Consider the following 27,700-nt stretch of genomic DNA (forward strand, 5'->3'; position numbering starts at 1 on the left):
TCTCCGCTTCATTGGTCTATCTACAAATGGCTATATTGTGCGATTTAAGCAAGTCAGACACCAAAGTGTCTACAATTCCATTTTCCTTCAGTTCACCAATCAAGAATTTGATGCTTGGCCAATTATTTGCAATCCATGTCGCATCCTCAAGGTATATTCGCTGGTAACCATCATCTCTAAAGCATAACCTATGCAGCTTCTTCAGGCTGGCTAGTTCATCCAGACCCGCTCTTAATCTCAAGTCCAAAGTCCGTTTTCCATTACCACCCAAGCTCCACCCTGTTAAATCAAGGGAACGTAGTTGAGTCAGTTTTCCTAGTTTCTTAAAGACAATGCGCGCCTTCTCCATGCCTTCGGCAGTCTCCTGGTCAACGTCTGCCTCAAGATTGATAGACAATTCAGTCAGCCTAATGCTAACCCATTCCACACCATTAACAATCTCTGTCACCGTGATTTTGGACCCCATCAGTTGCTTCAGGCACGGGCAATTTGATAAAATAGTTTGGACAATGCCACCCATCGCAACACTTCGTATGTCGAACACCAATGTCTCAATTGTTTCGCAGAGTTTCTGTAGCCTAATCTCTCATACCATGTGTCCATTACCCAACACCGCTCGTTTGTCAGCAAGCAATTCCTGCAGGGAAAGCTGGTCAAACCCACAAAACGGAACATTGAGCCGCCTTAGCCGAGTCATCTGACTGAGAAGTGCCGCCATATCCCTGTCTTTTATTCTCATGTGGGGAAAAGAAAGATCTGATAGGTTTGTTAGAGCCCAAGGATGTCGAAGGAATGCTGCCCTGTAGAAATCATCGTGTTTTGGTTGCTTAGATCGCCTATATTCGATGATGTCGACAAATTTCAGTGCGCACAATCCTAGACATTTTCTCACCAACAGGCCGAGGCAATACGAGGGTGTATAAGGATGTGGAGGGTTGAGTATTTCGACGCCCGTAATATATAGTGTGCGTATATTTGTGAGAAGACAATTGCTGAGCTCATCATTCAGTATACTGATAGGTAGCTGGTGTATGGCTACACCATCCATGCCCAAGTGCCTAAGTTTCTTGCAGACTTGTAGAAATAAGTCAACTTCGTCATTTATACGTGTGTGAGATATTTCTAGACGCTCGAGGTTGGTGCATCTTAGTATTGTCTCCCAGAGCCCCGGTGAAGATTGAGTGTTATCCAAGCAAAGCCTAGTGATAGTGGAGTTGTGGGTTTTGATGAGGTTCAAAAAATCTATTGGTATGGGCAACCTCCATGTTAATCTTACATATTTGATGTCGTGGAGGCGGTCACATCCCTGCAATGATCCATACTCCTCTGGAAAGTTGATTTCAAATACAATCCTTTCAATATGTTTCTTGTTGTTCTGCAGTGCATCGCCAACAGGATATCTGTCAAATTCGACAGGTGTTGTGACAACGATATCTTTCCATATGCACCTGATAAGGGCTCTATGAAAAGGCCTTGGAAACGCAGATACAGTTTAGAAGGTCTTTTCGATCGAGGAAGCCACCAACAAGCGAGATGATTTCTGGGAGATCCAATAGATTCAATTTAATATTGTTCATGTGAAGAGATGATGTTAATGAGTATCATGAATGTGCAGAGGTATGTCAATAGACAAAACTTTGCACGTGTGTTAAATCAATTGCTTTAGTAGCTGCTTCCCCTTTTGATGTTGTCTATGCTCTAAATGATAACGTCCATGTTATATTGGTTGCTTCGGCATCTCTAACGTCCATCCCAAATGACCCTGCACACTTGGTTGAACCATGTCATGCTCTTACTTCATATCCGGCAATGATATGAAGATTAAAAGAACATCTGGCAATGAGAGGAAGATTAAAAGAACATACACAAGTGCCTCTCCCATCATCTTAATCTTTCTGCTCAATCGTCTCTACATCACTCAGCTCCCCATGGAATACAGGGGGACATCTCCCGGCCAATATACTAGGGCAATGAGCACTTCGTCAGTAGGATGTTTTTTTTTCGAAAAGGCGAGATCATGATAGAGTAGAAAGAAGTATCTCGGAGACAGGGATACAGTTTAAAAGGTCTTTTGATAAAGGAAGCCATCAACAAGCGAGATGACTTCTGGAACTTCCAAGGGATTCAACTCAATGCTGCTCGTGTTGCAAAGAGACGAATGCTGAAATGTGAATGGTTGGTTCAATTCAGAGCTCTTTTTATACGTATTTGTCATGGACTTATTGCCACCACTTCATTTTAATTGATTGGACTTTTTTTTACTTTTTGCGCCCACTGTTCTGAATGACTGATAGAATGTGGTAATGATGCTGTATCCATGCCAACCGCAGTCAGAAGAACTCTAACAAGGTTCGTGGCAGAATAAAAAAAAAAAAAAAGTTGATTCGACTTTTATATGCAACAGCAACATATGATTGCTCTTTGTCACGATAAAACTGTTCACTTGCCGCGTTCCTCACAAACCAACAAGAATATTATGTGAATTTAATAAGGGATTCACTTCCGTAGATGAAGATGGGTCAATCTTCGGGGGGCTCAAGCGCTTGTTTCTAGGCCAATTGGTCACAATCCTCTTAGATGCATCTTTTTTTTTTTTTGGGATCGACAGTGGGGAAGGTTAAATATGTTGCACAGAGTTATGGCAATTAGTGGCGTTAGTTCGATAAAAGATGATTAAGCTAATCACTTTTCATGTATTCCATGCATTCCATTCATAAAAAATAAAAAATAAAAAATAAAATAAAATAAAATAAAAAAAGATGATCAATAATAGTAGAAGTAATAAAGGTAGCGATGAATCGATAGATGAAAGATAGAAAGTTGATGGCATACCGGCAATGAACAAGACGTGGGATGGAAACTATTTAAACTTATTACATTTATTTTTACTTTTTGTGCATGGGTCACAAAAAATATGCAAACAAAAGATTTGCAAACTTTAGAAAACGATTGAGCAGAGGGAGTATGTAAATGTGGCTGACTGGTAGGGCATTCATCTCCATCTCTATTCCATCCCATTCATTCATTCATTCATTCATTCATTTGTTCATTCATCTGTTCATTCCTTCGTTCATTCATTCCTTCGCTCTTTCTCTTTTCTTATTCCCTTATTCTCTTTCTCTCTCTCTCTCTCTCTCTCTCTCTCTCTCTCTCTCTCTCTCTCTCTCTCTCTCTCTCTCTCTCTCTCTCTCTCTCTCTCTCTCTCTCGCTTTTTTTCTTTTTTATTATCATTTCATCAAATTCATTCAAGGGTAATCTACTCCGTCATCAAGCATATAACAGCCATCAAAGACCACAGGCACATCTATTTTTTCAAATTTAGAAAACGATTTAATCTAGACTCGCTCAAAAAAAAAAAAAAAAAGAATCCTTCAACACAATGTCGAACAATGACCCAGACAAGACCGATCCTTTTAATCGGGAAGACTTGCTTGAGCTCGACAGATTAGATCAGTCTCGGGCTCACCGTTATCAAATAGATCCTCTCTCAGACTCATCTGAAGCTGAAGACGAAGACCTGGAAGCCATGGATGAGCATCACACATTAACGGGCAAGAAGGAGTCATTACTAAAGCATCATCTTCACCCAGACAATCATATTAATTCAACCTCATCCCCTACTACGATGGCTGCTTCACGGTCTTCACGAATCAGCAATGACGACGACGACACTGATACAATTGATGTTCATATTATCCCTCTCTCCACTTCCGAAGCCATCGACCGTCAACGTGGAGATCTTCAAAGGAATGTTTCGTTTAGTAATGGATTGACATTGGTCGTTGGTATCATCATTGGCTCAGGTATCTTTGCATCCCCAGGCCCTGTCCTGTCCTATTCAAAATCTGTGGGCGTCTCCTTGATCATTTGGTTCGTCTCTGGTCTGTTGGCGTTTGCAGGATCGTTATGCTATGCAGAATTAGGAAGCGCCATGCCTAGTTCTGGAGGAGGTGAACATGCATATTTACAACATGCCTTTGGCAGTTTACCTGCATTCTTGTTCAGCTGGTCATCAATTGCACTTTTGAAGGTAAAACAAAAAAAAAAAAAAAAAAAAAAAAAAAGAACTAGAGAAATAGACAAATCTTGTATCTGAGCACGAACCAATGAACACAAAAAGAAAAATAGAAAATAGACTTGATTGATGCATGGAATCTTTGAGCTAATTTCTTCCCCACTTTTAATCTTCAAAATTATTATCCTCTAGCCAGCTGGAAATGCCATCATCTGCGTAAGTTCGCTAATGTGAAAAAAAAAAAAAGAAAAAAAAAAAAAAAAGCGTTGTTTATTGTATTTATTATTTCAGGAAACCAGCCGGAGTAGCTAGATCAATGCTGTCTAAGGAAATACATGGATTGATTATCAAATTATCTGCAACGTGTTTCAACGATCAGAAATGAGCATAGGAAAAAAAAAAAAAAAAAGAGGAAGCTGGAAAATACAACAACAATGGATAGTCTCACACGCATATCAATTCATTCTATGATTATTTCTTTTTTCTTTCTGTTATTTATTTTTTTTTTTTAAAAAAAGGTCGTTTTTGCAGAATATGTGGTCAATATTATCGCTCAGTCATCATGGGAACCAACTCAGCCAATGCGTCACTGGACCTATAAGCTTGTTGGCGTTATTTGTGTTCTCGTCCTTTCAGGATTAAACTCTATCAGTGTATCGGTTGGAACACGGATTCAGGACCTGTTTACGTTTATCAAGGTGGTAACGTTGCTTGTCATTGGCATCACCGGTGTGGTCGTGCTGGCTCAAAAATCATTATCAAGCCATAACTTTGATCATGCGTTCGAGGGTGAGACCCAACCCAGTTTAGGTGATATTGCACTGGGACTATATTCTGGCCTATGGGCGTATGATGGATGGAATAATCTGAACTACGTTTCTACAGAAATGAAGAACCCGACCAGAGATTTGCCCAGAGTCATCTTTGCAGGCGTACCTATTGTCATTATCTTTTACTTATTGGCCAACACAGCATACTATGCGGTATTGCCTGAAGCCACAGTCATGAGTACTAACACTGTTGCTATCGTAAGTTTTTTTTTTTTTTTTTTTTTTTTTTATTTATTTATTATTATTATTATTTTTTTTTTTTTAAAAAAAAAAAAAAAAAAAAAAAAAAAAAAAGAGATAGCTATTCTTTCCTCTCCTGGAAGGTGCATAATTCTCAGCGATTTTTTTTTTTTTTTTTTTTTGCCTCGACAGGACTTTGGAAAGCAAATGTTTGGAAACACAGGAGGGGTATTGTTTGCACTCTGTGTGGCATGCAGTTGCTTTGGTGCAGCGAATGGATCAATTTTCACTGGAGCACGCGTGATCTACGCATCAGCACGCGAGGGCTACCTACCAAAAATGTTTGGCAAGATCAATGAGAAACGGAAAACGCCGATTGCTGCTCTAGGTCTGCAGGCAGTCATGACGAGCATCATGATCCTTGGAGGCACCTTCTCGACGCTAGTTAACTTTTATTCTGTTGCAGCTTGGCTCTTGTAAGTGAGGAACGTTTTATTTTTTTCCTTCCTATTTTAGGATCTGGAATTGGGAAGTAACTTTTTTTTTTTTTTTTTTTTTTTTTTTTTTTTTTCCAAGTTACTTGGCAAGTATCCAGGGTTTACTCTACCTACGATATTATGAACCAAATCTAAAGCGACCATTCAGGGTATGGACCATTGTCCCAATCATGTTTACGTTCCTCGGCTTGTTCTTGTTCCTAATGCCCTTTGTGCGTGCACCACTCGAGTCGTGTTTATCGATGGTAATCGTCCTTGCGGGTCTGCCTCTCTGGGTGGTCAAGGAGCTTGTCTCTGGTAATAAAGGCACACGATGGGAAGACCTTAAAAACAAGATGCTGAGCTCATTAGGCTTCCCACCCTCAGGTGGCCGACATGAGCGTCTAGTCGGGCACTGAGATTTCATGCATTTAAAAGAAAAAGAAAGAAAAAACCATGAAAGTAGAGGATATTCATAGAATCATCAAAAAGATAAAATAGAATGGAATAGTCTCTTCACCAAAGGCAAGTATTGCACATGATATTGAAGTTGGAGTACCTGAATAAGCGTCTAACCTACAGAAGATGTATTGTACTGGGCTGTGTTTTCAGTCCAATGACGACAGGTGGACCGGGTGAACAATGGGGGGGGGAGAGAGAGCATCCTGCTTACTGCTTAATGATTTAAACGGCTCTCTTTTTATTCGCATGTGCCAGCACTGATACCACTGGATACCCTATCTCCCTTTCTCTTTGTTCAGACTTTTGCTTACTCACACAAGGATACTGGGAACAGAGAATGTAAAAGAACCGCCAATTGCTCTCAAGTTCACGCCATTTTCTATGGCTCATAAAATATAAAAAAATGAGCATATTATATATCATTCAACGAGGCAAAGAGGGTCTTTTTTTTTTTTTTTTTTTTTTTTTTTTTTTTTAATTCCCCACCTTTCCTCTTTATCTTTCATTCATTCTTTTCTTCTTCTCCACCTCCTCAACTGTCCATCTTTCCTTTTACTTTTCATTTTTCATCCTTGCTTAATCTCCCTTCTCCAAAAATAATAATAATAAGAAAAATCCAGGCACGATGATGATGAAATCAACTTTCGCACCCCTCTTTCTTCTTGTGGCCTTGATTGCTCTTTCTACCACTCAACAAGTGAAAGCTCAAGATGTTACGCCTACGACCACTCCTACGACCACAGCCAATGCCGATCCAGTGACCTCAGGATCGGGATCGAAACCCACCATCACAGGAGCCCCCTCAGTCCCAGGGGGCAATTTCACAACCATGCCCAACTTTTCATCCTTGGCCACCATGATTGCATCCTATGCAACAGGTCGATCTGTTCATCCTGGAAATGCCCCTACTTCTAAACCATCTCCCAGCTCTGCAGCGGCTTCTAGTTCTCTCTTGACGGAAGCTTCTCGTTCCTCTTTGATGGCCGGTATGGCTTTGGTCATCGTTACAACATTGATGTCTGCCATTGGAACTGTTGCTTTCTAAAAAAAAAAAAAAAAAAAAAAAAAAAAAAAATACACACACATACACACAAAGGATTAGATTATACTTAATAAATTTAAAACAAACAAAACAAACGCTATAATTACATGTGCATGTGTATGTTCATATTCATATTCACGTTTATTATTATTATTACACATTACACAAATAAACATTTAGCCGATATTTCAGGAACCTTTGGTTGGAAACCAGTCCAGAGGGGGATTGTGTAATGCAAAATGAAATGGACATTGATATCCAATTAGGCTTATTTAACTATTTTTTTTCCCCACAAAGTAGAATTTTCAGATTAACATTTTGCGTTGTCCTTTTTTTTTTTTTTTTTTTTTTTATTGTTCGTATTATAGATGTTCTATGTAAGCGAAGAGGATGGTAGAAGGTGAAGAAGAATAGAAAGGGGGGGGGGGAGATGTATATAACAGGCGATTTGGGTTTTTAGTTCTTGGCTTTGGTAGGTCCCAACATAAGCTCAGGGCGAACCCATTCCTTGAATTGCTTCTCATCCAAGAGACCGAGAGAGATGGCAGCCTCCTTCAAGGTGGTACCCTCTTTGTGGGCCTTCTTGGCGGCCTTGGCAGCATCTAATTTGCAGAAAGAAAAAAAAAAAAAAAGTCAAAATCAAAGAATAAAAATATAATAATAATAATAAAATAAAGCAGGAAAGCAAGAACGTACTGTCATAACCAATGTAGGGGTTCAAGGCAGTGACCAACATGAGCGATTCGTTCATGATAGCATTGATCTTCTTCTCGTTAGCCTCAATGCCGACAACGCAGTTGTTGGTGAACGAAGTGCAAGCATCCGACAAGAGACGGATCGACTGGATGGTGTTCTTGATCATGACAGGCTTGAAGACGTTCAACTATTCCAAGAGTAATTATTATGTTTTTAAAATAAAAAATAAAAAATGTCGTTAGCACCTTATGAAGGCATTCAGACAAAAAAAAGAACAGTGTGCATCCATCTATATAAGAAACAGTTTTTTTTTTTTTTTTTTTTTTTTTTACCTCAAAGTGACCATTGGAACCAGCAACGCTGACGGTGGTGTTGTTACCCATGACTTGGGAGCAAACCATGGTCATGGCCTCACATTGGGTAGGGTTAACCTTGCCAGGCATGATGGATGAACCAGGTTCGTTCTCGGGCAAGTTCAACTCACCAAGACCGCAACGAGGACCAGAACCCAAGAAGCGGATATCGTTGGCAATCTTCATCAATGAAACGGCCAAGACGTTCAATGAGCCATGAGCCTCCACAATGGCATCGTGGGCTGCAAGGGCCTCAAACTTGTTGGGCGCAGTCTTGAAAGGAAGGTTGGTAATGCTGGAGATGGCGTCTGCGACCTTAACATCAAAGCCCTCACGAGTATTCAAGCCCTGTGTAAATAATATATAAAAAATAAAAATGATAACGTATCAGCATCATGATAAGTATTTATGTAAAAAGGAAAAAATTCCCAGCGGAGTATAACCATTTGAGGACGCGATTCATTAATGTTTCTTTTTCAGTCTGGATCTTTGTTTGCTTCTTTATGATCCTGATGTTTGCAGCAAGAATAAAAAAAAAGTCGTTCCCCTTCCTGGTTTGTGATTCTCCAGACTGAAATCTAAAAATCTTTTTTTTTTTTTTTTTTTTTTTTTTTTTTCACATGCATTTCAAAACATGAGGCCTATTAACTTACAGTGCCAACAGCGGTACCACCTTGAGCGAGGTTGTAGAGGCGAGGAAGGGTAGCCTGGACACGCTCGAGACCATAGGTGAGCTGCTGAACATATCCAGAGAACTCCTGTCCGAGAGTCAAGGGGGTGGCATCCTGCAAATGAGTACGACCAATCTTGATGATATCCTTGAACTCCTCGCTCTTGGCCTTAAGAGCATCACGCAAGGTAGTAACAGCGGGAATGAGGCGCTGGTTGATTTCAATAGCAGCAGCGACGTGCATGGCTGTGGGAAAGGTGTCATTGGAGGACTGAGACATGTTGACATGGTCGTTAGGGTGAACAGGCTTCTTGGAGCCGAGTTCACCGCCCAACAATTCAATCGCACGGTTAGAGATGACCTCGTTGACGTTCATGTTGGTCTGGGTGCCAGAGCCGGTTTGCCAGACGACCAAAGGGAAATGGTCGAGGAGCTTGCCCTCAATGACCTCATCAGCAGCCTTGACAATAGCCTCACCAACAGTCTTGTCGAGACCGTAGGTCATATTGACAGTGGCAGCAGCACGCTTCAAAACACCAAAGGCCTTGATGAGAGGCTCTGGCATACGCTCAGTAGGACCACCAATGTCAAAGTTCTGAAGAGAACTATTTTTTTTTAAATTGATATCATTTAAAAAGGTGGTTAGGATCAGCGTGTATGCAAAAACGGCAAAAAGCGGGGTAAGAAAAAAAAAAAAAAAAAAAAGTTTACTCGCTTTCCATTTTAACAGACAGTCCATTCATGGTGGGGTAAAAAAAAAAAAAAACGTTTAAAATGAACAGTGTTTAAAGACTTACCGCTGAGTTTGGGCACCCCAGTATCTGTCAGCAGGAACCTGGAGGTTACCAAAGGTATCAGCCTCCTGACGGAACTTTTGGGCCTGTGGAGAGAGAGTAGGAGTAATGGACATCATTTAACACGGTGTAATGTCAAAGTTAGCTTGGTGAAGAATAAAGTAAAAAGGAAAAGAAAAAGAGATTGCAATATGTCGAAGGAGCCTTTTATAGGCCATCAACAATAGAACAGATGGTCCACGTAAGGGTGTGAAAAAATAAATTAAAAGGAAATGTGAATGTGGGAAGCACAGGGGTAACCATCACTGAGACAGCACAAATGATTACAGGGGAGTAAAGTGAAGGGAAATAACAGGACAGGCCTTTGTTGCACGAAAGGCAGCATGAAAAAGTTCTCACTAAAAACAACAGTAAGAAACGACAGCAATGACCATTGTCCAACAACAATAGCAATAAAGAGGCTTCTTACCCAGACTGAAGGAGCAGCGCTGAAGGAGCGCATCTGCTGGCGCATGATCTAATGGACATCATTGAAAAAAAAATAAAATAAAAAAAATAGACATTTAAATGTAATGTTCTGATCAGTTTTTGTTCAATGTTTTTTTGTTGTTGTCGAAAAATAAGAAATCGCTTTGATATTATTCTTTTGAAAATATATCCTTTTTTAGTTATTCCTTCACTTTTTTTTACTCACGGGTGTTGCCCTGACGGCATTCAGCTTGAGGATGTTCATGGCGAAATGATGAGCAGAGGAAAAAAAAAAAAAATAGAGAGGAGAGAATAGTTTCGAAGCGGGATTAGGAAACAGGGACAGTGTCGCTTTTTATAGTATTGACGCGACCTCAGTTATCTACTTCAAAATCAATTGAGTGATCGAGTGATTGGGCAAAATCGATTTAATTGAACGAAGAGTCCAAGGAGAAATTCGGGACAACAAAGCCACCCGATTTGTTTCATTCCACGTGAGCACAAAACATAGATCTGGCAATCATAACTAAGCGCGTTCACTATTTCGTTATTATTCTATTTAGACAACTCAACAACTGCTGCTCCTTCTCGCTCTCTTCTTACCTTCAGCTCTCACTGCCGTAGTAAAGGCAGCGAGAAGCTACCTTTGAGCGGCTGTTCGAAATGACCATTGATGGCTTGATTATCAATCGTGTTTTTAGGCTTGCTCGCGCTTGGTGTGCATGGAATCAGCATTGCGTTTGACACCGCATTTTGTTATGGAGCTCCACTATCAACCACGCGTACTTGAAAAGTACTCTATGCTTGCCATGGCTAAGACACTAATACGGCAGGATGATAAAGCTGTCTATAGAAAACGATTAGGCCATTAACTGGAAGGCCGTGCAGATGTCAGGAAACTTTTATAAATTTGGAACGTGTACAATATGGGGAAACAGTACATTCGTCTCGTGGCACGATAATTTAAAGGAAAATAATAATTCAAACATATCTATATTGAAGATCCATATGCAAAAAAGGCAAAGCATTAGAGAGTGAGATAGTCGTGTATAAGTTCGCTGAGGGAAAGAAGCCAACGTCGCTGAACGGATTTCCATTTTCTAATAAAGACCCAAGCACCGGTTGGCTATAGGTTTGCTTATTACTCGGAGGCGCTCAGATAGCGAGACCATATTCGTTGGCGAACGAAGAGAAGACAACGAGGAACTCAGTAATATCGTTATTCTTTTGTGTATCGCCGCCAACCTTGTCCCAAATAAGGTGAAAGGATCAGTCGGCCCTCCGCCATCCTTGCTGCCATTGGGATGAAATCTATATTGTTACACTAGCATATCTATAACCGGCCGCATCTTCCCGCAACCAGAAACCTCATAGATTGTAAATAAACGGGAATAGACGGGAATAGCACGGCGATATTTTCTCCATAATTCCTGCCGCCATGTCTATCCGCCTTGAGTTAATCGAGCCGGGGACAGCTAAAAGTGATAACCTTCTTAATCCGTCCTTCCTCTTGCTATACTGTCGCCAAACCCTGGGATTTCACCGCCAGTTACAGAAAATTAATGTCGTCAACAACATAACCTTTAATGAAATTGGGCCAGTTTGTGGATTAATCCCTTGCTCGGCCTTGTTGAAATTACTTTTATTTGTTGTTCTACCTTACAAATACAAAGTCAGTAAGTGGAAGGAGATATCAGGGATAGATGATGACACTTTTGTTCTTTAAAATATTGTCACGGCTTGGGCGCAAAGGACTGTTCATTAACTATTTACAGCCAATGAAGGCAAGATATAAAAGAGAGGAGCGAATGGGACTAGATCATCAACAGCCATCAGTCTGTCCTCGTTATTGAGTCCTTAAAACACTGGCGAAGCAATGCATTTGCCACTTGATAAAACAAATTAGTGGCGTTCATAGTCAAACAAGGTTTCGTCCAATCACATTTCAATAAAAATGTATGGCTACTCTGTGATTACGATTTAAAAAGATGCTGGTAGCTGCTCTGTGCCAAATAATAATTATTCTTGCGCATGGATAGCATATCGCACTGAGACCAAACCATTAGGCCAGTGGTCCGGCGCATTAAATGGGCAAGTTCGACAATTTTGAATGAGACCAGTGGTAGTCAATATCGCTTGTAGAGGAATATCGCAAGCAAATAGGTTATAACATGTTATTATTGGGCAAATGCTTTTTTTTTTTGTTATTTAAGCTATTGATGGGCCTGAGCAATGCCACCAGACAGCTCCTGAGCTCAGCTCAATCTTGAGGAATTATCAATGACCTGGTTTTACAAAAGTGGACGTCTTTTTGGTCATCAAAGGCATTCCAGGTCCAAATGGGGTTATGACCTGCCTTCTCTTTTATTTGGGGAAGGAAAAAAAAAAAAAAAAAAGGCGCGGTCAACTTAGAAGCATATACTGAACCTTATTGAGGCGAGGGTCCAAGCTCTCAGTCATACTTGTAGACTAATGAGAGGCCCTTCAAAGTCCGGTAGTCGATGTAGTTGGCATGCGGTACTGGCGCCTGTAAGATCGTGAGCTCGCTAGTCCCTATACTAGGTAACGGGCTGAGACGTTTTAAAGAGAAATAGTGTTTGTTTCTTCGTAGGAATTGCATTTATGACGACGAGTCCCATGTAAACACGGAACAGGGATGCTGAATATGGTAAAAAGCTGGCAGGCAATAAATCAGTTCTTGATCTCTTTGACTCACTTGTTGTAAAACATTTCAATAATACATGTATGTAGTTTTATTCATGGCCATCTGGAAGAGACAATAACGATTACTCTAGTATCAGCCTGTGAATGTGAAAGGACAGTCTTACCTGGATGCAATAAAGAGCTCCACCAGCGATAAGCAGAAGCACAGGGTCGACTTTAGGCCAGAACAACAGATGGTTAGCTATATGTTTACTTCGTAGTAAACCAAGTGGCTGCGCAAGAACTTAACTTTTTGCTTCTCGGTGACGTAATTCAGACATTTAATGTGCTGTTTTTCGGATTGTTGGTTGCCGGAAGCTGATGAATAGAAGCCATGCCAAAAAAAAAAAAAAAAAAAAAAAAAAAAAGAAGGTCCTTTTGCTCTTGAGGTGTAGGACGGAAAGGACATTCAACAAGCCCATAGTCTGTGAAGGTTTGAGCAGCGTATTTTTATTTGTATGGAGATTATTCAAATTCAAAGGATTCCATGACCCTGTTCTCCTTTCAATGTCACACAAAGGTTCAATGAGTGACTGATGAATGAAAGCTGTTGCAAAAAAAAAAATCATTATCCTAAAAAGCATATCTTTTACGCTTACTTTATGTCGAGTGTCTGCGCTGTATCAAGAAAAAATAAAAAATAAAAGAAAAGAAAAGCGCGACTTTTTCAAAATATCAGGAATCCAAACAATTAATAAATGATTCGCAACTTCTCTTTAAACATGCATCAACAAAAAAAAATAACCATGCATCGAAGCATTTATTTGGAAATTAGATCAGACTTCAAAAACTTCAAAAAAGCGTTCATTGGTCTTGTGGGCAATAGGAATTTGATGGTTTTCTCGTGTTTCAAAATATCTTGATGAGGGGAGAGTGTTATCTGTAATGAATTCCTTGATAAAGAATGATTGACCTCCCTTCCTCTCTGATCAAGTAACTGTTGATTCTCCTTGTAAGCAACCAAATCTTTTTTTTTGTATGCGCAGGGATTTAGTATGATTGCGTTGTGTCCCATAGTCCGGTCATTTGTCTGATTTTTTTTTTCCCACTTTGAACAAGTCGTTCTTTTGCTTCGAAACAAACATTCACAACACTTGTTCTAACAGCTGTCTTTCTATCTTTTTTTTTTTTTTTTTTTTTTTTTTCTTTTTTTTTTTTCCTTGAACCTGCTCCCTACTCTTTATTCTATTTTCATTGGGCACTTTCTTATCTTCTTTTTTACCCTTCTTCTTTTTTTTTTTTTTTTTTTTTTTTTCCCTTCTTTTTTTTTCTCTTTCTTTCTCAACTAACAACCTTTTTTCTCTCCTCTCTCCCTTCCTTCTTTTTTTTTTTTAACTCCTGTCGCCATAATGTACTGGCGATTTGGACATCAAAATGCGTCTGTTATCGACCACCTCCTCGAGACCGGCAACGTCTCACTCGAGGAACTGCTCGAACAAGATGACCTGATCCAGGAATGCAAGGCACAAAACCCTCGGCTCATCGAATAGTAATTTGCATCACCAAACAAAAAAAAAAAGCATTACAAACAAACATTCCAAAAAGTCATTTGGGGTCTTTCATTCATTCATTTCCTTTCATCAACATTCTACGTTGAAAAAAGTATTCGTCACTTGGGTATTTCATTTAATATCAATTATCAAAGCGGTTTCGCTTGTCTTAAATATTGTTCATTATTTCACACCTTCCATATCCTAACTTTGTGCTTAGAAGAAGGGAAAAAAGGGTCTGTTCGTTAATGACAGTTTATAAAACAATCGTCTGATGTATTCCACTTTTTGGCGCGCGGGAAAAAAAAAAACGCCATGATTAACACAGGTCCATATGAAAATTCCTGTCGTCTATACACATATTACCCTGCGTTCTTTACTGACCTCGTCCTTGGGTCGGAAAAAAAAAAAAAAAAAAAAAACATCTGCAAGGAACAAATTGTCATTAAGCAATGGGGCATTCAAAAATGTCAATGTCCATCATTTGACATCTAACGCGCCCGCGCCATCATTCTGGTAGTTTATTTTCTGTCTGTGTGGAATCCACCCCCTTTCACGAGCAAAGAAAATTTATACCACCCCGCCAAAACAGAAACGGGAAAGAAGGAAGCTTGATTCGTTATTAAACCTTCTTGGTATCTTTCCATAGACTTTTTAAAATGGTCAAGAAATGATTGTTTAACCCATCCGTCCTTCCATTCTTATCATCATCGGCTTCCCTTCATAGCCTGCGCGACCCAACTGTACTTCAACAGTTGTTGGGCTATATTATTAGTGATGACCTCGAAGACCGTGCACGGTTCAAGTAAGTGTTTTAAGAAAGAGAGACCACATGCTCGTGAGGAAAACAGTGTGGCATCACGACATCATTATCATAAATATTGACATACGCAACAACATGTGTACTACAGACGTGTATGCACACATTAAGAGAAAGGAAGAAAAGAAATAATGATAGGACGAATGATAAGGAAATAATAATAATAATAAAAGTACGGGAAAAAAGGATGCGGGAACAAAGTAGGGCTGTGTGAATTTAAGAGTGTTGAGTGTGAGGCGGATTGTGCATGTGTGAGAAAACAAGGGAATGGGGGTCTGCGCGGGCAGAGGCAGAAAGCGTGATTACGTTGGTTATTCACTGGATAAAGCTTGGGACTACGGAAAAAAAGTATAACTGACACACAGACGCACACAAACAACAATAACTCAAAGGAGGCAGCAGGAGAAAGCATTTGGATACACCATTCGGCATGGATTAAAGAAGAATACTGCTCCAACTCAGTGTTCCCATGCTCGCCACTTCTGCGGACGGGAAACTACTAACCTTGGATCAGGTAGCACGAGGCATCCCCCAATAATGAACAAACAAAAAAAAGGAAAAAATAAAAAAGGAGATGAGATGGACAACGTACGGAACAGTCGCCGGCTACTTTTTTTTTTTTTTTTTTTTTTTTATAGTTAATGGAATGATAAAAAAAGCTAGATCTGAATTAGGAGGCATATGGCTATCAAGGATTAGAGGGATTAACAGTAACTGTTGGAGCGCATAGAGGCAGATTTGGAAGTTACACTGCATAGAGAGAGGAAGAGGAAGAGAAAGGGCAAGAGAGAGAAATAAAGGGAAAAGTCGAGATTCTGACTTGATTCTTCATCCATAGTTGTGCTAAGAATGATTTTTTTTTTTTTTTTTTTTTTTTTTTTGTGTTGATTTATTACAGGTATCCTTTCATCGCATGCGAAGTCATTGCATGCGAAGTCTGGGCAATTTTCGAGTCTGCGTTGTCTAATCCCGATATGCTGGTCAGGTTTTGGGAATTCTTGGATCGACCAGCGCCCTTGAACCCTGTGCAAGCTAGCTATTTCGCCAAAGTCATTGGTGTTTTCCTTATGAAGAAAACCTCAGAGGTAAATAAGAGTAAAAACAACAGATCCATTGGCTTGTCTAAGTTTAATCGTGTGAGCTGTGCTACGAGAAGTTCTAATATCATGTCAACTCTGTCACTCTTTTTTTTTTTTTTTTTTTTTTTTTTTTTCCTCTGCAGATGCTTCAATTCATCAAAGCACAGCCTAATGTTGTTTCCAAGCTACTCACACACATGTCGACTTCTTCAATTATGGATCTACTGCTTAAGATCATCAGCATGGAAGAATCACCAGATGGCAAAGGAACTGTTCAGGTGTGATGAAGCATGGCTTTGCTTTGCTAAGCAAATAGGAGATTATAAAAAGTTTAATCGTTGCTGACCAAATTATATGACTCACTTGATTTAATACGGTTAGTGGTTAAGCGAACAAGGATTGATGCCATGGCTTGTTAATCAATTGGACCCTAATTTTGATGGGGAGGTACGATAAAAACAGTAGTATCAGGAAAGATTGTCGTCAAGTTGGGTAAACGTTTGTTTTACAACTAGAGCGTCCACATTCATTGCTAACATTGCATTGCCACGGTTGTTTGCTGACCATTATTTTTAGGTTCATTCAATTGCATCACAAGTTCTGCTCGACATCATTGCCATCTCACAATCATCTCATCCTGAACAGCCTTCTATCGGAACAAACATTTTGATCGATGAGCTGAAGAGCGAAGTAATCGTGTCTAAACTTGTTGGATTCATGTTGGATCGTAACGCTCCCTATTCAACCTCAACGCTTATCAACGGTGTTACTATATTTATTGAATTGATTCGAAGAAATAACAGGTCAGTAGGAAAAGCTGTCCTTTTTTTTTTTTTTTTTTTTTTGAAGTCCATTTGTCAATTTTTTTTTTTTTTTTTTTTTCCTTTCGTAGCGATTATGACGTCGATCCTATTTCTCCGGATTCATCCGAGCATATACGTGAAGCTGTGGATCTAAGCGATCTGTTGAAAGTACTAGCGACTAGGATCAAGGATTTCAAAGATCTTCTAGTTGTCCCTCGATCGGTGGTAAGTACAGAGTGCTTATTAAACGAGACATATCGGACACTAAGGAGAACACAATCGTTAATTAGCATTTCTATACATCTCCCTTATGCTAGACTGGTCCTATTGAAACATCAATTGGAAGACAGGTCCCACTTGGTTTCGAGAGATTGAAGATCTGTGAGATGTTTGCAGAGTTGCTTCATTGCTCGAATATGGCGATCCTTAATTCACGGCCAATAATCACTGTATCGACTGATGGAACAGTCAAAGTGCCGACTGTTTTGTCTGACCAACCCCTTATTCATCATTCACCTACGGTCAAAGAAGAGCTAAATAGCGTTAGGAATGGGCAACCAGGAGATGAAACTCCCAAGGAAATGGCAGATCAGGACCAGGAGATGAAGGAACCTTCAGATACAGACAGGGATGATGTCAAGGACAAGGGTGAAGCTGAAACAGAGAAAAAGGCGGCACCAGAACAGAGTGCATCCAACTCAACCACAGAGCCAAAAATAAGTAATGTTGAACAGCTGGAGGATGCGACAGCAACTTTGAAATTGGATGACCAAGCAACCCCAAAAGCCTCGTCTCCAATTAATCCATCTTCAAATGAAGCCACCCCAACTGCTACCCCAATAGCGACTCCATCGTCACCAAGCACAACAGCAACAGCAGTAGCAGTTACAGCAACCAATAGCGATGTGCTGATTCCTGTGGGTGATTTTTTGAAGATGCAATTCGTTGACCATCAGATCATCCCTACATGCTTTGATCTGTTTTTCCAATTTCCATGGAACAACTTCTTGCATACAGTGGTTTATGATATGGTACATCAAGTATTCCACCGACCCATGGGTGACATTGGCCGTGCGGATATGGACGGTAACTATATTCCGCCTAGAGCAGATCTAGGCGTCACAGAGGGCTGGAATAGACGATTGACCATCTCGATCTTCAAGGATGGCCAGCTCACGAAGCGGATTACGGATGCTCAGCGTCTCTGTGATTATGAATGGTAATGATTTATTTTGTTGATTCTAAGGCGCAATTGGGCTTTAGCATATACACGCGTGCTAATGCTTTTCTTTTATTTGCTTTTTTCAATTTTGTAAATTCTTTATTGCTGGACTTTTTCTTCTTTTTTTTTTTTTTTTCTGCTAAAAGTGCACAACCCAAGGGTGTCCGTCTTGGATATATGGGACATCTGACATATATTGCAGACGAAACTGTGAAACTGCTGGAACTGTATTCGCAAACGTCGTTACTGCCAATGCTGTATGAATATATGGATTTAGAAGATTGGTGGAACTATGTTTCCAAGGTACTAAAGGAAACCAAAGAACGCGATGCACAAGTTTTGGGAGGAATGCGTCCCAATCTCAACCCTATGTCCCACAAATCTTTATTGGATGATGGAGCCGATGACGATTTTATGGACGATCACGGAGACGACTTTGGTAATGCTGGTGGTTTCCTTGGCGGCGAGGGTGGCATTGTCCACGAAGGCGATGTTGCAAGTGACCAGGTAAACAAAATGTCTGTTTATCGTCTTTATAGTTGATTTTTTCTTTTTCTTTACTGCATTTTCACTTCTTCACTTTATTCTATCCTCCGGCCATAACGAAAGAGGAGGAGGAAAAGAAGGAAGAGAAGGAGAAAGAAAAAAAAAAGCTTGAAATTTCAAAGATATAGCCTTTCCTTTCTTTGGTCCTTACTCTTTTTTTAACTTCAAAAGTTTGCGCGTTATCTGAGTGAACAGATCTCTACGAATTTGCCCGAAAAGTTTGGGTCGTCAGACGAGGATGAGGACGATGAAGATGGCAATTGGATTGGTGAGTATGGTACAGACACAGATTTCGAGAGGCGTCGGGCAGCAGCAGCAGCAGCCTCAGCCTTGGATGACCCATTTGGAAGTAGACACGCTATGGATTTTGATGATAGCGATGAAGATGAGGGCGTGGATGAAGAGGCGTGGAATTCCCCTGTAAGTTCCATAATAGCTTAATTTTTGGCTTTCCTGATAAGTATTTAAGCTCATTGTGAGCTATATTCCATATTCACTCGTACTATCATTAACTTTTTTTTTTTTTTTTTTTTTTTTTTTTTTGTTTTTAGTGGCCAAATTCATTCGGAGACACAAAGCTGTCCGGCCTTGGCGCTGCATCACAGTTTAATGCATCCTTAACAGATTGGTCCGAGGACTTCCAAGATGGTTTCACAGAATTCAAGACAGCATCTGCGGATAGCAAGAATGATTTTGATATGCCACCATTCAGTATCGATCCATCATCTTCTTCTTCTACAGATCAGAAGATTGAGTCTGGATCAAATGTTTCTACAAATACCCCTGCTGGTGATAAAGAGGCTTTGGGCGATAAAACTAGTACTGCTGAACAGACAACGTCATCTTCGTTAGCACCGACATCAGAATTAACTAGTGGTACGCGGACACAAGATGACAAGTCGTTGCCTTCAGCAGGATCAGAACAGCAACAAGAACAACAAATGGACGTAGATATGGATGTAGTGCCATTAGCGCCTGTGGTCCATGGGCAACCTGCATTAGCTGATGATAAACCGGTTTCTAATCAGGACAATAATTCTCCAACAGCAATGACAAGTTTATCCTCTACAAAGGATAAGGATGTCTCGGAAGGACTGTCTTCAGAGAATGCCCAAGCAGCTTCATCAGCAACGTCGACAGATATTCAAGTTGACCTTGAACCAGTACCGTTGGCGGATCCAAATGCTCCCAAGCTGCATGAAACTGATATTATTTCACCGACATCAACAACAGCAGATAGAACACTTGAAGACAAAACAAAGGACACACCGGTTAAGAAGTCAGATGCGACCCCTTCATAATCTAATGTTAAAGTATGGAGTCTCAGAAATGTAACCCTGTAAGGGAGAAAGAGGCTTTAGCACGAGTGAGCAATAAAAAAAAAAAAAAAAAAAGGAGGATCTGAGAGAAGATGAAGGTGCAGGCAGAAGATAGACACATCACTGGGCATTCATTCAATAAACACACCATTCAAAAAAAAAAAAAAAGCCTCATCAAAGTAGATTGCATTACTAGTATGACAAATGACGTTAAAAAATGGTGTATGTATATAGAATATTCTTGTACATTCACCATGAAGAGTGCGATGACCAACTTGATCATTGGACTGCGGGGTACCGGGATGACATGGCATGACTGACCGTTGAATCATCTTGAGACTGCCTTATTCTTCTTTTGTTTTTTTCTTCACATTAGAAAAAAAGAACAGTGATGACCAGATAAATGCGCTCGAACCAAAGGTCATCTTATTGTCTAAAGAAAAAAAAAAAAAGTCATTCTTCCTTTAATATTTTGACTCATGATTTTTACTTGCTTTTAGCACAGTAACACAGGATGAACGTCAAAATGAAAATGGGCGCGGGATGGGAAAAAAAAAAAAAAAAAAAAGAACATGAGGGCTTACTTGTAGGTGAGGGCGAGTCAAAAATAGTAAACTTCCTTCGCATTGACCCAAACAGCTCAGGCACAGCCTCTCACTCTTTCTCACATTCGGTGAGTTTAACCAGATGTTTGGATGTTCCAATGGATCACTCTCCATACCGCTCGGGTCAGTATTTCTTTCTCTCTGCTCCAAAAGAGCAAAAAAACAAAAAACAAAAAGCTCTAACAACATCATCAATTATACCAACAATGAGTAGCATGAATACCAAGGGACAAACATGTCTTGCTTTCCCCTTTTTTTTTTTCGTTCCGAGGAAGTGGTGAGAGAAACATCCCAATACTTTGGTAAAAGAAAAAAAAAAATCGCGATGTAAGATCCAGATATGCCCCTATTTTTTTTTTTTTTTTTTTTTTTTTCGAGATATGTGGTTAATTTATTACGTTAAAATTTGGAATCGGCAATCAAAGTGATCAAAGGGAGAGAGACTCCAGTCGGGCTGAATTCGTCCAGGCACAATTGTGGCTGGGAGATGAGGTTTTTTTAGTGATACGCGTGCTGTCTGTGAGGCTTTTTTTAATAAGCCAGTGGTAATTTTGCATGCGCCTTTTTTTTTTTTTTTTTTTTTTTTTTTTCCTTTGAATGCGTCTTTTTTATATTTGCATGCGTCTTTTTGATATTTGTATGCGTCTTTTTGATATTTGTATGCGTCTTTTTGAAAGCGTTGCACTCCATTGCATTTGCACTGCACTTGTTTGTGATTGCTTGTTTCGCTTCTGTAAAACCATTAAAAATTATCTTTTTTCCGTTCAAACAATCGTCATTGCATGATTTCCCAGTTTTCTTTTCTTCCTTTGTCCCATTCCGTCAACATACCAGTAAAAGGAAAGGAAAAACATAAAAAGCTGTCACCATCACTCAATTTCTTTTTACTGGTTCTTTTTTTTCCTTTTTCCTTTTTTCCATTCAAGTGCCTTGAGCTAAGAACGATACTACATCACAAACACCCTGAAACCCTGTGAGTAACTACAAAATCAAATCAAGGTATGTATTTCTAAACACTTTTATACATTAGATTACTTCAGTCCCATTATTACGGTTGTGATTGGATCAAAGGTGGCAACGGTGTTGCACGAGAATACACACAACGCGCTACAATGGTTGGACAGCAACAACTTTATGATCAAAAAAAAAAAAAAAAAAGGCTAAAGGGTTTTGGAGTGCGATCTGAAGGGAATGCAGACATGCAATTATATACGAATATGTATATATATATATATATTACGCATTGGGTTAATTCGTCCAAAAGGACCCTTGTCTATCCATGCATGTCGCTTGCGTAAAATGTTGGATTGGCAATGGTTACCAATATAAAAAATAATAGCAATAATAATAATAATAATAAAAAGGAAGGAAAGAAAGAACGCTCAGAAAAAAAAAAAAAAAAAAAAAAAAAAAAGAAACGCGTGGAAGGAATGAGAAAAAGCAACCTGTTAGCAACACCGCAACATAATACTTTTTCACATTTGATTGTAGTTATGCTTGAATGATCATGGATCATGGATGATGATAATGTGAAACACAGACGCGAAATGACCCAACTTTGAACTGATGACAGGTTTGGTATAGGCCTTTTTCGGCCAAAGATGACTGAGGACAAGACAAGAGTTTAATGAAGAAAAAAGAAAGACGATATGAATATATATTATAATATCATATATCCTTTCCTTACCTCCACCTTTTTTTTAAATTTTTCTCTGTCCTTCTTCTTTCTATATTTTGTTGTAAAATATGTGCTTGCGTGGGTGGATGTGCATCTGTAATGCATAAAGAGAGGACGAGTAATCCATCGGCTGTTATTTTTAACATTTTTTATATAAAAATATATAAATATTTCTATATTCATTCGTCCAGAGTGTAGATGCAGATCAGCCAACTTGACTATATGGGACTATGTTTGGGATGTTGGGAAGGGACGATGCCCCTGTCCCTTTTTGTTTTTTTTGCTCTCGTTGCAGGTCCTGGGATCTGTCAATCTGTCAGTCTTATTTTTGTCTATTTTGTCTATTTTGTCTGTCTGCATGTATCTAAGATTTGACACAGTCGCAGTGACATTTCAGCAATGATGACAACCGTCCTTTTATTATTGCATTATTGTATATAGTATTGTATTACTGTAACTACTGTATATGTTGCTGTATTACTGTATCCATTGTTTTACTGCTTTTTTAAATTCTGTCATATAAAAAAGCATCCTTCTTGTTTCTTGAACCAGCTTCTTTGTTCAACATTTAAATCTTTTTGCTTTGATTATCATCATCATCATCGTCATTTCAACATCGTCACCACCGACAAATCTCCTTTTCCCCCTTTCCTTCTTTCACCTGATTCCACCCTTCACCAAAAGCATTTGTGTTCTCATTTTCCACATTATCTGTATCACCTTTTAGCTCTCTTCCTCGAAAGAACAAGCATCTGTCTACCTCAAACACGTCTTCCATAGACTAACTGAACTTCCTTCCGTTCTTTCTCAAACGCGACTCATTTCGTATTATAAATACACATCGACGATCTTCCTTCCCCCCCTTCTTCTTTTTTTTTTTTTTTTTTTTTTTTTTTTTTTCTTCTCTCCTTTTCTTTTCATTTTTAATCTTTACTTTTTACTCTTTACTTTCTATCTTCGGTATCTCGTTCTCTTTACACCACTTCACTTTTCTCTACACACTTCTCTACTTTTACAACAGAAAATGAACGGTGTCGATTGCGACTGGTGTCTGCTTTGTGAGAGGCATACTCCCGAAGGAGAGGCCTACTGCTCAGAAGAGTGTCGCTCCACCGATCTTATGTCATCCTCGGCAACGTCCTCATCTTCTAGCTCTGCAGGATCAGCTTACTTTGGCTCATACGACTCCAAAGGCTCTGTCCCTGCCATAACCTCGCCATCATCCTTTCCCAACAACAGCAGCAATGATAGCTATCAGATGCCTCCATTTGTCCGTAAGCAGCGTACTAGTATGCCAAACATCTATGCCCAATGCGCTGCAAACCCAAACCCTCCACTATCGCTTATGTTCAGCTCAGGAGGAAACACCGCCTCAGCACTGAGCCACCATTTGATGATGCAACAGCAACAGCAACAGCAACAACAACAACAAAAACAAGCTCACAACGACTCAATAAATCAGCCCACAGCTGCAACAACATATCCGCTATTCTATGCTACACTCAATGCCCTTAGGCCTATCACATCAACTGGTTCTCAACAATAATACGAATGAGATGATAAAACCCGATCCAAGACAGCTACTTAGTATCATAGTCCCTGAGCCTACTTGGCCATACAGTTACCCAGAAAAAGAAAAGCCTCGTTGACGTACCTCCCCTTTCCACACACACTTCGATCTCCTTAATATTACCGTCGCTTCTCCTTAATTATCCATGCCCTTTTTTTTTTTTTTTTTTTTTTTTTTTTTTTCCTTCCTTCCTAATGCGTGCCTTTCTATTACAAGCAGTATCACAGCTCAGCAATTTCTTTTTTCTTTCTTTTATAATTTTGCACTTTTATTCCTTTATGATCAATATTTTTCCAGTCTCTTTAATTTTCATGCATCAAAATTTGGCAGCAAAGTAAGAAGTAAAAAAATAAAAAAAAAAAAAAAAAAAAAAAAGGGACAGCGCGCGGGAAAACAAACAAAGCGGCTCGACCACATTCAAACTTACCCGTGCAAGTCAAGCTAAGCCAATCCAAGTCGCTCAAGTCAGCCCGGTCCACCCGATGTCGCCACTCTCAACAAATCTATTTGGTCCAATCAAATAATCAGGAATTTGTTGTGAGTCGTCACTGTCTCTTTTATCCTTTTCTTCGATCCACTCTTTACTGTCTGCTCTGTCTCCCATCAAGTCAAGCTCTCATTCGTCAGTCTTCTCATTCCTTCGTATCTTCGTGGGATAGTTCGACAGTGTTATTTCTGTCGTTCATGCCTACCATGTCCGTGTGAGAATACCGATCTCCCTCTCTCTCCTTGTTAAAAAAAAAAAAAAAAAAAAAAAAAAAAGACAAAGGGAGAGAAAATTCATCCTACTCTACTACGCACTTTATTCGCGTATCCGGGTACGACTAAATATCAGAGTAACTACGGGACTTTCGGGACAAGATGGCGTTTGCGCAGAAGTGAGACAAGAATAATATTTGGAAAAGGAACATGCCGAGTCCCTCTGTTCTATTCTTTTTGGTCCCTTTTTCTCCTTCCTATCTTGATCCAGCCGACACTTCCCAATCAAGACAAACATGTCCTATGACCCCTATTGACTGCTCGGCAGTCGTAAAAAAAAAAAAAAAAAAAAAAAAAAGACTGATGATCATTGCCACAACCGATTTATAAGAGCCTGTAGACCATTATGTTCTTTGCCTTTATGCTTCTTTCTATAGTTCTTTCTTTCTCTTTACTGTACAGAGTTTTTTTTTTTTTTTTTTTTTTTTTCTTTTTTTTCTTTTTTTTCTTTTTTTGTACTTGTCTCGGCTCATTTCCTTTCGTTTTTTATCTTTTTTTTTTTTTTTTTGCTATTCCTGCATATTTAATTGTACTTGGTTTTACATGCCTTTGCTTTATTTTTTATTTTTATTTTTCATGAATTGTATATTATTATAGTCTTCACGTTGCTTTTAGAAAAAAAAAAAAAAAAAAAAATCCAGCAATGTCAGAAAGATGCCCTGACATCACTTCTGAAAGTAAATATAACTTTGAGCATTGTAATGTTTTCTTTCGCGAGTTGGAATGATAAACAAAAGCATGCTGTAGTCTAGCAATGCAGGGCCAAATTGGAACCTTAGTTTTTATTAATACGCGTCAGACGTCAGATTGTACTAGTTCAAGTAATTAAGAGATATAAGGGAATGGATCAGAATAGACTCTTGCAGGCGAGAGATGCTACAATATCCAATATCTTAGACTGTTGTAAACGCATCCATGTTGTGTCAAGTCTTCTCTATTTCTGTGATAACTATTCAACTATCCAACACTGCTCTGCATTGCATATCTTTATGACGCGCTCTGCATATCCTCGTGGTTTGAGCAGTAGATCAGTAGATAGGAAGAACGTGTCTGTACTCTCTTTCTTCTCTCTCTTGTTTTGTCGTGAAAATATAAGAAGAAAAAAAAACCCCTTCCCACTTTGTTACAGCATACAGTATCCCACATTTTCAAGCCTTTAAGAGTCGTCAAAGAAAAAAAAAAAAAAAAAAAAAAAAAACTCTTTCATTGTCTCAAATGGTTCGTTTCTCGACCCTGGTCCGTGATGAGCGGCAGTCGAACTCATCAAATAGGAAAAATCATAGGCAGTTGGCGATGACCGTTAGTGTCACTCTGTTAGCCATGTTTATGCTTTCCTCTCAAGGACAAGGGGCCAACGCTCATCGTTCTCATTTGAAGACCCAAGGGTCCATCACACCAACTAACAGAGCTACAAAACTATTCTCCGCGCAAAGATTGGTATCAGCACCATCACAAGGCTCAGGGAGGCTATATGGCGACATTGACTTTCATGGATTGGTAAAACCTATTTCTTTCTACCAAAACCAAACAGAATCAAAACCAATTAAGGGTTTTCCCCCGAATGGGATTGATGATCGCGATGTTGATATTGGACGGCCACGTCTACGACCACCCACAATGCCACTATCGGTCGAACGTGACGAGATCGCATCTTTTGCTTCTTCAACGACGACTACCCGCGTGAATGCGGCGTTGTATCCACCCAAGGATAAGACCCCCGATGTGAAATCACCACAGGTGCAAGCATGGATTGCAGAAATTGATTGGTCCAAAGTACCAAATATCCCAGTAGCAAAAGGGTTACCGGATATTCCCCATTTCCCAGAATGTCCACCGGCCGACAAGTTGGATCGCTCGACCTGTTGGTGGAGTTGTTCAGGATGTGTGGCTCCTTCGGATGTGGTGACTTGTCCGAATCAGAATACCTGGGGCCTAAACTATGATGATGGGCCTAGTTTAGCAAGCCGAGAGATGATTCGTTATTTAGGAGAACAGAAACTGACTGCCACATTCTTCATTGTGGGGAGCCGAGTGGTAGAATTTCCAGATATTCTGAAGGAACAAGTTGCACAAGGCCATCATATTGGAATGCACAGTAAGAGGGCGAAGAAACAAAAGCGTAGACTTTTTTTTTTTTTTTTTTTTTTTTTTTTTTGATTTTAAACAGTTGGCAACTATTCACAACATCTTTTCTAAATCAAACGTATTGTTTTTTAGCCTGGTCTCATTCTGGACTGACAACGTTAACAAATCACCAAATTGTGGCCGAGATCAAATGGACAGAAAAGATTATTCGAGATGTCACTGGCTTGACCATGAAATACGTTCGTCCACCCTATGGTAACATTGGCTATTGTCTTTAGAAACTATTAATAATTACGAAGATTTTTGGATATAGGCCCACTTACCCAACACTTCTTTTTTTTTAAAAAATCAAACTATTGTTGTGATTGCACATATATAATATGTATAAAAGGTGATACTGATAACCGCGTCCGTGAGATCCTCCGTCAAATGGGCTACACAACAGTGATTTGGAGTGCAGGGTGGGATACCAATGATTGGCGGATGCTTCAGAATCAGATCCAAGAACAACAGATCTTGCGAAATTTCCAAAACAACCTCAATAATCGAACAGCAATCATGTCATCAACAAGGACCCCAGGAGGTCCAGTGACGTTAGAACATGACTTAACGAATGCCACGGTCGCTTTATCTCAAAAGTTGATCCCCATGGCTATGAGCAGTGGACTAAAACCCATGAGTATAGCACATTGTTTGAATGATCAAGGGCCCTATCAGCATGGATCCAAGTTGGGACCCAATGGTGCAGTTGAGAAGATCAACAATGGAGATGGCAAAAGCGCGTATAGAGGTATGCCAGGGATGGAAGAGCAAGATTTCAAATCTGGTCATCGGAACAAAGCATCTGCAGCAGGAGGATCATTACACTCGACAGGCATCATCATGTCTGTTGCACAAGCCTTTGTTTTGATTTTGGGAGGAATGCTGATATAATAAATTAAAAAGATATCTTTTTTAACGTACATGGTTAAATAAGTTATTTTCAAATTGTACTGACCACGAAGAATCACGTAAAACCAGGGACGACGCGTGTTT

At 39.6% G+C, this 27,700-nt stretch overlaps 9 protein-coding genes across 9 annotated transcripts; 6 read left to right on the forward strand and 3 right to left on the reverse strand.

Annotated features, from left to right (window-relative positions):
• Nucleotides 1-376: 376 nt before the first annotated feature.
• Nucleotides 377-1,583, reverse strand: BCR41DRAFT_7067 (hypothetical protein). The gene is made up of 2 exons (XM_022030984.1): nucleotides 1,277-1,583; nucleotides 377-1,199 (listed from the first exon to the last, which is right to left on the reverse strand). The coding sequence occupies exons 1-2, from the start codon at nucleotides 1,384-1,386 to the stop codon at nucleotides 587-589; spliced, it is 723 nt and encodes a 240-aa protein (XP_021886546.1). The 5' UTR covers nucleotides 1,387-1,583; the 3' UTR covers nucleotides 377-586.
• A 2,042-nt stretch (nucleotides 1,584-3,625) lies between these two features.
• BCR41DRAFT_298365 (amino acid transporter) lies at nucleotides 3,626-5,920 on the forward strand (the record flags this gene model as incomplete). Its single annotated transcript, XM_022020490.1, has 5 exons — nucleotides 3,626-4,030; nucleotides 4,208-4,231; nucleotides 4,534-5,043; nucleotides 5,218-5,501; nucleotides 5,602-5,920. 5 exons carry the CDS (start codon nucleotides 3,626-3,628, stop codon nucleotides 5,918-5,920), a joined length of 1,542 nt encoding a protein of 513 aa, XP_021886547.1.
• A 668-nt stretch (nucleotides 5,921-6,588) lies between these two features.
• On the forward strand, nucleotides 6,589-7,008 carry BCR41DRAFT_391296 (hypothetical protein; the record flags this gene model as incomplete). Its single annotated transcript, XM_022028340.1, has 1 exon — nucleotides 6,589-7,008. The coding sequence occupies one exon, from the start codon at nucleotides 6,589-6,591 to the stop codon at nucleotides 7,006-7,008; it is 420 nt and encodes a 139-aa protein (XP_021886548.1).
• Nucleotides 7,009-7,461: 453 nt separating this feature from the next.
• Nucleotides 7,462-9,634, reverse strand: BCR41DRAFT_376266 (fumarate hydratase; the record flags this gene model as incomplete). Its single annotated transcript, XM_022027034.1, has 5 exons — nucleotides 7,462-7,607; nucleotides 7,702-7,888; nucleotides 8,034-8,402; nucleotides 8,708-9,329; nucleotides 9,522-9,634. 5 exons carry the CDS (start codon nucleotides 9,632-9,634, stop codon nucleotides 7,462-7,464), a joined length of 1,437 nt encoding a protein of 478 aa, XP_021886549.1.
• Nucleotides 9,635-13,935: 4,301 nt separating this feature from the next.
• On the forward strand, nucleotides 13,936-18,737 carry BCR41DRAFT_7125 (SIT4 phosphatase-associated protein-domain-containing protein). The gene is made up of 9 exons (XM_022030988.1): nucleotides 13,936-14,178; nucleotides 14,907-14,984; nucleotides 15,898-16,084; nucleotides 16,222-16,356; nucleotides 16,460-16,525; nucleotides 16,655-16,881; nucleotides 16,971-17,106; nucleotides 17,199-18,100; nucleotides 18,250-18,737. Exons 1-9 carry the CDS (start codon nucleotides 14,039-14,041, stop codon nucleotides 18,644-18,646), a joined length of 2,268 nt encoding a protein of 755 aa, XP_021886550.1. The 5' UTR covers nucleotides 13,936-14,038; the 3' UTR covers nucleotides 18,647-18,737.
• A 107-nt stretch (nucleotides 18,738-18,844) lies between these two features.
• On the forward strand, nucleotides 18,845-20,021 carry BCR41DRAFT_344221 (hypothetical protein). Its single transcript, XM_022022459.1, has 2 exons — nucleotides 18,845-19,069; nucleotides 19,201-20,021. Exons 1-2 carry the CDS (start codon nucleotides 19,010-19,012, stop codon nucleotides 19,948-19,950), a joined length of 810 nt encoding a protein of 269 aa, XP_021886551.1. The 5' UTR covers nucleotides 18,845-19,009; the 3' UTR covers nucleotides 19,951-20,021.
• Nucleotides 20,022-23,151: 3,130 nt separating this feature from the next.
• On the forward strand, nucleotides 23,152-23,972 carry BCR41DRAFT_344226 (hypothetical protein). The gene has a single exon (XM_022022460.1). It carries the CDS (start codon nucleotides 23,276-23,278, stop codon nucleotides 23,795-23,797), a length of 522 nt encoding a protein of 173 aa, XP_021886552.1. The 5' UTR covers nucleotides 23,152-23,275; the 3' UTR covers nucleotides 23,798-23,972.
• A 583-nt stretch (nucleotides 23,973-24,555) lies between these two features.
• BCR41DRAFT_344227 (hypothetical protein) lies at nucleotides 24,556-24,856 on the reverse strand. The gene has a single exon (XM_022022461.1). The coding sequence runs from the start codon at nucleotides 24,816-24,818 to the stop codon at nucleotides 24,624-24,626; it is 195 nt and encodes a 64-aa protein (XP_021886553.1). The 5' UTR covers nucleotides 24,819-24,856; the 3' UTR covers nucleotides 24,556-24,623.
• Nucleotides 24,857-26,197: 1,341 nt separating this feature from the next.
• On the forward strand, nucleotides 26,198-27,598 carry BCR41DRAFT_297919 (hypothetical protein; the record flags this gene model as incomplete). Its single annotated transcript, XM_022020467.1, has 3 exons — nucleotides 26,198-26,675; nucleotides 26,798-26,920; nucleotides 27,057-27,598. The coding sequence occupies 3 exons, from the start codon at nucleotides 26,198-26,200 to the stop codon at nucleotides 27,596-27,598; spliced, it is 1,143 nt and encodes a 380-aa protein (XP_021886554.1).
• Between the last annotated feature and the right edge of the window lie 102 nt (nucleotides 27,599-27,700).

This window comes from Lobosporangium transversale, assembly GCF_002105155.1.
Source record: "Lobosporangium transversale strain NRRL 3116 chromosome Unknown BCR41scaffold_1, whole genome shotgun sequence".
NCBI classification, from domain to species: Eukaryota; Fungi; Mortierellomycota; class Mortierellomycetes; order Mortierellales; family Mortierellaceae; genus Lobosporangium; species Lobosporangium transversale.